Raw genomic sequence first — 12781 nt, forward strand, 5'->3', positions numbered from 1 at the left:
CAAAAACAAACACACACATATCAAAACAGATCCATAAGCTCACACAGCCACGCACACCCATATAAATACATGTATACAGACAACAGGAGGAGGAAAACCAGTCACGCACCTTTGTAAGGACATGTGTCTGCATGTCTGTGTTTATTTTACCCCTTAAAAGCCTTGTATTATAATTCAGTTATTCATCTTAATGCTTATATAATTCTGTAACTACAGTGAACTTAACAGAAAGCGTGTGTAGTCATGAGAACGAAGAATGGAAGCCTGGTCCTGTATCTGAGACGTTAATGTGTTAAATATCCACAGAATAATTCAATCCCAGTTTAACTGAAGCTATTATAGTTATACAAGCCTGCCTGGTCCTGTGCTTTAGTCTATCTTAAGAAGGAATCTGAAACAAGCCTTACCTTCATTGACTTCGTCATTCTCTTTGTCCATTTGCGCTTTCAGGACGTAACGCTTTATGAGACGCTTCATAATTTGCTGTAAGAAGATGAACCACAGTTGATCATAAGGAGATTACAATATCTGATAATCATTTAAATCTATAATAACTATATGTTTATGAAGAAAAAAGGAGGAGAGGAGAGGTGATGAGTGGCTCGAAGATACGTATATATATTTAAGCTAGGAATAAAACACTTGTGGGTGTGCTGTTATGGGAAACTAATCACTAACCAACTGTTACCACCCTGAAGTTGTTTATTTACCAATAACAGCACATTCTCACATCAAGTGTTTTGTTCCTCTCAAACCACAGCAATTTTCCAGCGACTACATTTTTTTAAACTATGTTAAAGAAAAACATAGCATCGTTTTTATCTCTTTATAGTTACGTTTACTATTACATTGAACCGAACGCTCCTGAAACAAGTTAGTTCTTATCATCGCTTATATGAGAACAGCTATAAACTCTCCCTCCCTCAGTCAGACTTTCCCGTGTTTTAAAACTTACAGCTTGACCTCTGACTATTACAAAGTGCTGACACTGGAGGCTTCTTCTATAAATGCTAAATAAACATCTCTTCACAGAAAACTTTACTATATGCACCAAGGATTATGCATTTTAAAATTCCCTTTTTTTTTTTTTTGTGAGCATCCGTCATATAAGTCCCTGTGTTAGTTGTTACTACCTGAATACAAGCGCATTAATATAAACCTGTAATTTGCCTGTCAGAGCTGTCAGAGCTGCTGTTATAGAAAAATTAATCTTCTACCCAATAAAAATTGGGAATTTAACAGCACTGTGGTATAAATAATATATTATGTAGCACCTTTTGATATATTTAAAAGAAAGCCAAACTACTTCACAGCAGGCTCCTCATTTAATTTTTATTTGTAACTAGAGACCCCTTCTAGTGTAAAACAAAAATTTATAGATCACCTTACAGTCCCAGCACAGAAGTATTTTATGAACTAATCCAGTGATTTAACTATTAGACAAATTGTTAGCCAACTGTTCCATGATACAGTTGACTAAACCTCTAGTTTTACTGGCACTCTTATTAAAGTAAAATAAATAAAGCATGTCATGAGTTATACAGTATACTGAGGTTAAACATATGGGAGGACTTTATAGAATGAACATTTATAAACACTCAAAAGTTTTCTTAGGTAGTGCAATGTTCCAGTAAAACATTGGTTTTTAAATTATTGGCACCTTTACAATTAATATTGAGTGTATCCTTCCCTGGAGAGAAAAAACAGCGCTGAGACTCTTACTGTAATGTCTGTGGCCTGTGCAAGGTAGAGGGATCCTGGCCAACTCGTCTATGCACAATATTTTAAGCTGTTTTTTTCAGTATGGTTCAAATTCCACAAAGTGAGATGGTCAGTGCAAAATGTTTCTGTGGTGATTTGCATGTTTATTTGGAGTCATTGTCTTGACTAGATTTAACCTCCTGCCAAATTCAGCTACACTTTGAGCTGAATTATCCAAGTAATTTAGCTGAATATATGATGCCACTAATCTTCACAAGAGACCCCGAACTATCAGCCACAAAACAGGCCCAAAGCTCTAATGATCCACCTCTGTACTTTATATTCAAGTGGTTTTCCTTGCATGCATTCCCCATTATCTCCAAACATGCTGGTAGTTACTTTCAGTTAAATCTCATCTGACCACATCACATAGTTCCACCTGTAGCTGCATTGTCGCAGGCTTAGTGAAGTTCAGCTTGTTGCTATGGAGATGGCACGTAATGCATATAGTGTAAGGTTACAGAGTATTGTGCAATACTGCGACTAAGTAAGTGTATTGTGTGATAATTCAGTTAAGTTTTCAATTCAAGTCAATTTTGGAACTTAAAAAAAATAGAATTCATTTCTGAAACTGATCTTATTTCTTATTTCACTCCCTCACTATCCTCCTCACTATGCAAATTTTCATCTGTTCTCAAAGTAAAATATCCATTAAGTGACTTGTGCAGTTTAACGAGCAAATTTCTGGTTACGGATGACAACTGGAATAACAGCATTTCTGGAGACAGCGTGATCTTTAAAAAGTAGAATAATTACAAAATAATTATTATATGAACGCTTTTATTCTGTTTGAGAAAAAGTTTCAATTGGACAAATTATTGTGTCATGTTTCTTTTTAAAAACATATTTTTCTGCCCTTTTCATTTCAAAGGTGCCAATACTTTTTGTTGAGATTGTTTAAGTTTGTTTTTTATAATACTGAGACGTACATTAAAAACGATTTGAGTCTATATAACTGTAATATAACTATAATAACAAAACAAGAACTGTAACAACCATAACATTAGCTGGTATTTAATAATAAATAAATAAAATTAAACGAATAAAACCAGCAGGCTGTACATCACAGATCCCATCTTTACAGAAGGGAAGAACAATTACAATAAATTAAATAGGTATAACATAATAAGACATGGTATAGGCAAATGTACAAGTATATTATTTTTGTTTTAAGCTAAGGTAAAAAAAAAAATACTTGTATAATTAAATTTCAAATTTAAAAATTGGGTTTGAAGTGTACTTTTTCCCACAAGAAGCCTTGTGAATCAAGGACTAGTAAGGAGATGAGAAAGGAAAAGGAAGAAAGTGAGGAGGATGAAGGGAATATAGATGCCAGTTAAGCGTGCGTCTTGCCTGGTAGCGCGTGGGCTGGTTGAGGATGCTGTTGAAGCTGTGAGACTCACTCATGTGCAAGTTGGACTGCGTGAATAGGTTTAGCTGCAAGCAGTGAAACACACAGTCTGTCAGGAACAGGCCGATTCTGTATCAGTGAACCAATGCAGATTAAATGAACATGCACACACAAAGATACACGCTGCATGTAGGCTGACAAAAACATTTAAACGTGTAATTTGTAAACAGGCGAATGCAATATATTGGGCATTTAAAGCATAAAAATGAGCATGATTTAAGTGTTTTCTTAGAATTTTAATCTTCGTTTATTAAAATTCTGAAATGCTCAAAATTACACCCAAATATATTAGGTTTCTAAATAAACATACTGTAAGTAAAAATCAGACTTGAACATGTCGGGCCACTAGGCGTCACTGCTGAAATGTGTTTAAAAAGCAGTGTGAACCCTCATCTTCCTATCTTATAGAACTCTAGCAACAATCTCCAAACTCCTTATTAAACTCCTCTGATATCAGAACCACATGAGCTTTTAGACACGATACATTATTTATAAATTATTTCAGGGTGCTGTTTGTAATGTCTAAAAACGTTTCTAATTATATCCTTTCAAAGATATCTTACAAAACCACAGATTCACTTTTTATTCATCTATTATTTAGTTCAGGCTTGTGTTTATATAGGTCTATTTTATATAGCTATGCTTCATGAAGTCTTCATCTGATTGGTCAAACATAATCCGGCGAATGCACTCACTTGCATAAAGTTGGGGTTTGTTGATCTTTTGCTGTAGATTTCAGCATAAGTAAACTTTGTGGACACAAATCTTAAAAGGCAACATATGAAGCTTGTGTAGTAATAATAATAATAATAATAATAATAATAATAATAATAATAAACATTTTTTTAATATAGCGCTTTTAAAGCAGCTTCTCAAGGCACTTTAGAAAATAAGAAAATATATATAAAAAAACATAGATAAAAACACAAAGCATACAAAAACAAAAAACAGACTTCAATACAAAATGGTTAAAACCATTAAGAAAACGCTAACCTAAAAAAAAAATAAATAAATAAAAAATGAATTTTTAGGTAAAATTTAAAAATGCTCAAATTCTGTGCATCTCTAATATGAGCAGGGAGTGCATTCCAGAGTCTAGAAGCATAAGATGAGAAAGACCTGTCCCCTACAGATCACAACCATGTCTTTTAGCAGAGAGGCTGGGGTCAGTTAAGGGAAAGGGACGGTTAAGGCTTGTCAATGTTTTGTAATTCAACTTGCAGGCAGAAAAAGTCTGTAAATCAGGGGTCATCACATGCTGGACCACAATCCAGCATTTCAGTGGACCAAACTGAGTACTTGAGAAAAAAAAAAAGAAAAATAAAAAGGAAATTAAAAAAAGAACCTGCCTGTACTTCAACGACCCTAAACGTGTTTTCTCATCTGGTTCATGTTTAGCTCAGCAGCTCGGAAATTGCATCACATAATTTGCATAATTATATTAATTATTTAGCTGGCAGCAGATCATTGGAATTGAGACTAGCTATAGGGCTGGGTATGAAAGGGATCTTTCTTTCTTTCTTTCTTTCTTTCAAAAGGCAACGAGGAAAATAGAATGTTTAAAGACAAATGGGAAGAGAACTATGGGTGTATTATCCCTGTGTTAACTTCAAAACAGAGTCAAAAGTTGTAACCTAAGCAAAACTTAACAACACCAAAGTCATGTCATGTCATGTGAGTTGTTCCTCCAGACCTTTGTAAGCAAGAACATTTATGTAGCTGGACCATAGAAATGACAAAATGGCAAAATGTTCCGGTAAGTGATGAACCTGATACAAGCCTAGAAGCCCTTCCCAAAATCACACTGAAAGAGAAAATGCATTAATTAACACTAATTAATTAAAAGAACTGAAATTAGGTATGGAAATCCACTTCATGTTAAAAGTGAGACAAAAGAAACCCATTCCCTGATTCGTTTTGACAGCAACACTTCAAATTTGCCAGCTTTTCAATTACCCCAGCCCACAAGAAGAGATCCAGCAGCTCAGATTGAATTAGACGCTCGTGGGAAATGTGTTGAATTTCACCACCTATGCATCACTGTAATGCACTTATTCTTTGCGTCCTGTGTACAACTCGTTGAAGGTTTATGAAAAGATAGATGATATGTGCCAGGATAATGAACAAGGATTGTCACTGTTCACCACAGATAACATTTCAGCAGCACTCACTCCCAGTGCGGTGTCAGGCCATAATAAAGCCACATGTCTTGCTTGCAAATTGTCCTTGAGGGAAATCCTTGATAAATTTGATATAGGTGAAAAGGTTAATTTAGATTTATTAGAGAGATACACAATCTGATTGACTATGGCATGACCTTGATGGCTAGTAGAAATGCTGATTTTCAACTTGGCCAAAGAGAGCTGAGAGAAAGAAGGCGAGAGAAAGATGGATAGACGGAGTAGAAGGAAATAGACAGTAAATGTGAACCTCAGTGTTGATCTAGAAAAGAGATGAGAAAAGCACACACACACACACACACACACACACACACACACACACACACACACACACACACACACACATCCATACATACAGACACATGTACATACTCTAGACTTGGAGTTCTCCGTGCCAAGCTCCACATCTTTGTTGAGCTGTCGCCGTCGGCAACGCAACAGGCTAATGAGTTTGCTGATGCAGTGGACAAAGGACTTGGGGCTGGGCACGATGCTGAAGGGAGGCGGCAGGGTTTTACCGTTATCGAAATACGACAGCCAGAGTTTAGACCTGGCAAACTTCCACTCAACATCTGAGTCATCCTAGAAAACAGAAGCTGTTACATTAGTACACATTAAGCCACAACTTTAAATCTGGTCCGGAGCTCCGAAACTCTTCATACTATATGCCAAATGTACTGAGCTTGCAGCAGTTGGACTGCAACACTATTACATATACACTAGGAAACAAAAGTTTGGACACACCTGCTCATAGAAGGGTATTCTCTTTATTTGTAATATTTTAGAATTTTTCAAGGAACTGTTTTGTAAACCTTTGGGATCTTCTTAACCAGCTTCATGAGAAGCTACAAAATTAGCCATGCTCTCTGGGAGGGAGGGATGGCATACGCTCTCACCCTGTCAATCCCAGTGACAACAACCAATTGTGGGCATCTGTGAGACCATGTATGGATAAGAAGGCTGACAGTGCTTTCCGCTGAGTGTGTTACGCTGCCCTGTGACACAGCAGGAGCATCAGCTTGAAAAGATGCATGTGTCAGCCTTTACCCGCCGCTCTTGATAGCTGTCTTATGATTCCAGAGAGCTGGATGGTGGGCAGGAATTAGCAGGAGACCAAATTGGGGGGAAGATCTGGGAAACTGTGTTATACATTGCTCTGTCTTAATCTGAAAAAACTAACTGGAACATGTTTCCTGTGGGATTGCATGGTCCATTAATCGTGGTCAGAACCATGAAAAATCCAAAACTATTTACAGTGTTTGAGATTCCCTTTCTACCCCACCGTCCTTAGTCTTTCATCACCATTTCATGATATAAACGGAAATGATTGCGTTGGTCAATTTTGGGACTGCTTTGGGACAATGTCCATTGTTAAAATCGCTATACAAATGAAACTGAATTGAATTGAATCAAATGAATCATCTTACAAAACAGTCTACAAGAGTAGATTAAAAATATTTGCTCATTAAACTCTCCTGCCAATCAGCTGACAGACCTATTAAAGCAAGATTTACATAAGGAAAAAATACAACAAGATCTGCAGTTTTAAGAAAATAATCAACGATGGCCTGTTGTGATGGTCCAACATAAAGCAGAGTTACTTTGAGAGTTTTATTCCTCTCATACCACAGCAATTTTTAGAATATCGTGGAAAAGTTCATTTTTTTCTATAATTTAATTCAAAAAGTGGAACTTTCATATATTCTAGATTCATTACACATAAAGTGAAATATTTCAAGCCTTTTTTTGTTTTAAGCTCGATGATTACAGCTTACAGCTCATGGAAATCAAAAATCCAGTATCTCAAAATATTAGACTAATAATACAGAAATGTTGACCTGAGGAAGAGCTCTAATCAGCTCATGAACTCAAAACACCTGCATAGGTTTCCTGAGCCTTTAATCTCTCAGTCTGGTTCAGTACACAACCACAATCATGAGGAGGATGAAAGTAAATTATGCATTTCATTTGGAAATCAAGGTCTGAGAATCTGGAGGAAGAGTGGAAAGGCACAGAATCCAAGTTACTTGAAGTCCAGTGTGAAGTTTCCACAGTCAGTGATGATTTGAGGAGCCATGTCATCTGCTGGTGTTGGTCCAGTGTGTTTTCTCAAGTCGAGAGTCGATGCAGCGTCTACCAGGAGATTTTAGAGCACTTCATGCTTCCGTCTGCTGACGAGCTTTATGGAGATGCTGATTTCCTTTTCCAGCAGGACTTGGCACCTGCCCACAGTGCCAAAACTTCTAGTAACTGGTTTGCTGACCATGGTATTACTGTGCTTGATTGTCCAGCCAACTCGCCTGACCTGAACCCCATAGAGAATCTATGAGAGACACCAGACCCAACAATACAGACGAGCTGAAAGCTGCTATCAAAGCAACCTGGGCTTCCAGAACACCTCAGCAGTGCCACAGGCTGATTGCCTCCATGTCATGCTGCATTGATGCAGTAATTCGTGCAAAAGGATTAAAGCCCTGACCGAGTATCAGTGCATAAATTAACATACTTTTCAGAAGGTCGACATTTCTGTATTATAAATTCTTTATTCTAATATTTTGAGAAACTGGATTTTTGATTTCCATGAGCTATAAGCTGTAATCATCAAGATTTAAGCAAAAAAAAAGGTTTGAAATATTTCACTTTATGTGTAACGAACCTAGAATAAATGAAAATTCCACTTTTTGAATGAAATTATGGATTAGATGTACCTGTGTATATGTATGTATGTATGTATATATATATATATATATATATATATATATATATATATATATATATATATATATATATATAAAGCAGCTGGTTACTGAAAAAACAGTGTTACCTAAAGCACTTCAGCTTCACCTAAATCTATTCACTAAATCTTCACCACTTTTAATCCATTTACAGTGTTATTATATGCCATTTATTATAGAACATCTGCCATACACGTCCCTGTGAGTTACTACTACAGAAACTATAGCGTATATAAACGAGCACATTAATATAATCCTGTTTTACAACTGCACTTCTCTTAGAGCTGCTGATAAAGAAAATTAATCTTTTGACTAATCAGACTGATTGTTGAGACTTCAACAGGGTTGTGCATAAATCATTTTAATTAACAGGCTTTCCTTCAACTTGTTGCTTAAATTTGATTTATTCTTTTTTTTACTTTGCTTTTTTATCACATACACTAATTTCATAAACAGCACTCGTTACACTCAACCTTCGTTCTTTCTCTTCATCAATGTCTCATATCTCATATCTTTCCGTTCAACTGTAAATAATTGTGAATATCGGATTTTTGGGACTCACCTCTATCTCCTGGTAGGAGCTGTTGATCATAGCGATGAGCATGTTCAGCAGAACCACCACCATAGTTACGTTATATATCCCATACAGGACGTAGCCAATGTTCTCTATGAACTTATGGTCGTACTTCAGGACCACGGAGGAGACTTCAGACAAGCCAAATATGGACCAGAACAAAGTTTTAAAACTCTCCTCCACTCTGCAGAGATAAATCAATAAAAATAGAGCAATAGATCATTAGATAGATCAATAAAGAGACACATGTGTTACTTAGTATTTAGCCCTATTCCTTTCTTGTTTGAAGACTAACCTAATGCATTCATGAAATAGCTCTTGGCCCAGTTCATTCAAACAATGTGATGACAATTTATTGACAATTTTATTTATTGACAATTTTACCAGGAACTCAATGTCATTTTGTATGAAAATCAAACAGACAGAGGATTGAGTAACTAGTAACAGGAAATGACTGTGAAGTAAATCTGCTTGGTGTGCTAGAGCTCTCTTGATGAAATTACTAGACCTGAGGAAATTGCACGCGCACACACACACACACACACACACACACACACACACACATACACACACAGACTGCTGCAAGAGAACGTGATTCATTCCTTCCTGCACTCTTTAGTGAGACTGTGTCCATGGAGAAGATGAACTACAGCATGAAATGAGTTCTTTGGTCGGGCAAGCTCATGCTTAGCCCTGACTTTCTCCATCTGAATTTGGTCAGATGCTGGAGTTGCAGCATGTGAGCAAACTGGGCTGAAATGATCTTATAGGACTACTTAATTGCCTTTGCATGCTTCACAATTTCTGGCTCTCACCCTGTATTTAATGCAGGGATGTCAAACTTATGGTTCAGGGACCAAGACTGGCCCAATAAATTAACTTACACTGAAAAAAAAAATGGACTCAACCTTTAGTAAATTGTATATTATTATGTTTAGCTTGTCTATTCAATTTAAATAAGGTTTTTTATTTAAATAATAAGCAATTTGATCGAATTCTGTGTCGCTTACACATGCACATTCCCAATGTAGTTCCTTTTTGCCCTGGAAAAAGGGCAAAATATAACTTTACTCATGATGTGTTTATTTGCGATTTCATCTACATAATTTGTTCAAATAGATGGAACGTGATTGGATATCATTGGAATTACTCAATTGAACTGTACTCTACTCGATATAATTAAGCTAATACAAGTAAAAACCAATGAGTAAATGTTACTAAAATATACATCTGCATGTAGACAAAGGAAACTCTTTCACCAATTGATTTAAAAAAAAAAAAATCAATAAGCCATTTTTTTATTGTTTTACATTTTAATTTAAAATACCTGAAAAAGGTCCAGAAAAAACAAACCATTCAGCTAGTCTCTGTTATTCCAATAGGGGGAGAAGTTGAGCAATATACTCAGGACCATAAACTGATCATCAACTCATGATGGAATTCTTCATTAGCAGTGTAAAAATTTTATGTATAATCCCAAATCGATTTACCAGTTAAAGTCCACTTCATATATAATCACAATTCCACTCCATTTCAGTTCCAGGAAGTTACAATACAAAATGAGTTCAATGGAGGTCAACACTTATGTAATACACAGTGTAGTGAAACCATAATTTGACAGAGTTTTTTCTTGCTAATGAACTGCAGTGTGTTCATGTATTTTGTAGGTGATATACATTTAATGTCTGCATTCAGAATGCACCTTTCGGATAAATGCTGGTAATTGAACACCCCGGATATAATGCTTCACCAATATGTGAGAAGAATTGATTGATTGTAACTCACGTGGTAAAGGCAGAGTTAACCTTAGCTCCCAGATAGTAAGAGTAGAGGATGAACATGCCGATCATGAATGCGAGGAAGACCATGATGAAGAGCACCATGAACTTGAAGATGTCCTTCACAGTGCGTCCCAGAGAGATCTGTAGCGGGCCGAAGCTTTCGTTGGCTGGGAGGATGTAAGCAATACGAGAGAAGCTCAGGACCACAGCGATGGCGTACAGGCCCTCTGAGATGAGCTGAGGGTCTGAGGGAAGCCATTTATCCCTTGCTGGAGGAACACAATCACAACAAATATTGTACAACTTTTAGTATAACTGTATACTCTTATACTGTGAAATCGACTTTTATTATCTTATTTTTGTATATTAGACTAATCATACACGCTGATTCTAGGTACGAGATTGTAAAAGTTAGTTGTGGAAACACTCCTGAAAATCTGCTCAGATACAAATACTTAATTTATACTGAAATTTTTTTCAAATGTCAGCAAATAAATAACTGTAGTAAGCAAGTAAGTCATTACATTTCTTAAACATTGCATCCTCCATAGTTTTTGAATAGAAAAAGAACAAAATGTACTTTTTTACTATTTTACAATTGATCTATAGAAATAGACTTAGAATGACCTAAAATGAAGAGCACATGTATCCCGTCAGGACTACCTGACAAACAGATATCATGAAGAACGCGAAAGGGTTATACAAAATAATTGTAACCACGTCAGACCCATTTTTAAGTAAAGCCGTCTCTCCCACTCACCGTACGTGAAGTACTTGATGTCGGGTGGCAGCGTGACCAGAGAGAGGTCAGCGGCGTGGATGTTCTCGTCCACATACTTCTGTGCTTTCATGGCCTGCAGGAAGGCAAAGAAGCGGGCGGTGAACGCTGCGATGAAGATGGACAGCATGCCAAAGTCCAGAACGTTCCACAGCTGCAGGATGTATTCCCTCGGCCCTTCTGTCCAAAGTTCCTTACACTCCGACCACATCATGCCTGCAGGATGGAGTAAAAGCTTCTGAACCACTAAATAACATGAAATAAAATGGTTTTAGTCCATCCATCTCTCTCTTATCTCTCTCTTCTCTGTCTCTGAGGAGACTCAGTAGATAATTGATGTGGTTGGTCTTGAGGTTTATTTAAAAGATTAGATCTTTTATAGAGTTCTAAGTGACTATTTATTCTGATGAATGCTTTCTTGAGGTCATTTTTTTTAAAAAAGAAGACTGCAATTATATCAGAAGTGGGCAGGATGCACGTGTGGGGTTTTATTGAACAAACCAAGTCAAAACCGGGTATACAAAACACAAGAATGCGAAGTAACCACACTGTTATAAGCAAGAACAATATTTTCTAAACATTGGTTATTTAAGAAGCATGAGTAACTGTGAACATGCATGCTTGGTCAGCAGTATGGTGACTGTGAAAAGAGATAAACTCTCCATAATCTCTGGGAAGATTATTTTTTTTCCGGTGATCCTCAAACCGGTGTCCCAGCTTGTCATACAGCATAGTTTATTTCTCTCAGCGCACACAACATGCACAGTTTACTACAACAGCAAGCAATTGACTTAGTTAAATTAAATAATGGCTATATAAAATAACGAGTTAGCAAATTTCTGCACCTGGTTCCAAAACGCTGGTTTCAAAGAAGACGTCAGATTATACAGTGATGTAAAATGCTTTTCCCTTTGTTGAGAAGGCAATCGGCAAGCTAATGAATATTAATGAGCATCAGCAGTCTAGTATTGAATATTAATGAGTAGGTACAATGACCAGGAAGACTCTCCAAGGCAAAGACACGCACTTGATATCAATTTCTATATACTTTTCTAACAATACTAATCCAGAGACAACAAGAGGAATTTTTATTTTTCACAAGAGGAGAACAGTAAACTAGATTAAAATGGGCCTCAGACACTGAGAAACAGTACTCCCAAAGGACATTCGCATAATTTGTGTTCGGTCTAATTTACAGATTGACTGTTGAGCCAATGTTTTTCAAGACAGGGCTGAAAATCACTCACTTTCAAGGCCACTGCGACGGATATGTAATAGAAATGAACCCATTCATTCAGGAACCTCTCATGGACAAGCCAACCACAACAGGGCTGGAAATGGAATTAGTCCGGAGTGTGTTCAGTGTGGCTCACTCAACATGATGACTTCTGTAATGGATGATCATTTCCATGCAGTACACAGGCTGCCAGATATAATGAATGCACTACTTTGTCACACGACATTGAACAGTGTAATACACTGGTGGGGGGGAGTGGACAGGGTTTATTTCTAAATGTTTTTAAAATACTGACCGCTAAATGCATCAGTTGTCTAGCAGAAC

At 36.7% G+C, this 12781-nt stretch overlaps 1 protein-coding gene across 1 annotated transcript in view; it reads right to left on the bottom strand.

Moving 5' to 3' along the window:
• trpc3 (transient receptor potential cation channel, subfamily C, member 3) overlaps positions 1–12781 on the bottom strand; it is a 39087-nt gene that overhangs the window by 534 nt on the left and 25772 nt on the right. The window contains exons 6-11 of the mRNA XM_053641802.1: positions 11203–11436; positions 10447–10711; positions 8650–8845; positions 5725–5934; positions 3115–3198; positions 408–483 (exon numbers count right to left, since the gene is read on the bottom strand). Coding sequence (XP_053497777.1) covers positions 408–483; positions 3115–3198; positions 5725–5934; positions 8650–8845; positions 10447–10711; positions 11203–11436 — 1065 coding nt within the window. The remainder of the gene's footprint in view (positions 1–407; positions 484–3114; positions 3199–5724; positions 5935–8649; positions 8846–10446; positions 10712–11202; positions 11437–12781) is intronic.

Source organism: Ictalurus furcatus, chromosome 14 (genome assembly GCF_023375685.1).
Source record: "Ictalurus furcatus strain D&B chromosome 14, Billie_1.0, whole genome shotgun sequence".
In the NCBI taxonomy this organism is placed as follows: domain Eukaryota; kingdom Metazoa; phylum Chordata; class Actinopteri; order Siluriformes; family Ictaluridae; genus Ictalurus; species Ictalurus furcatus.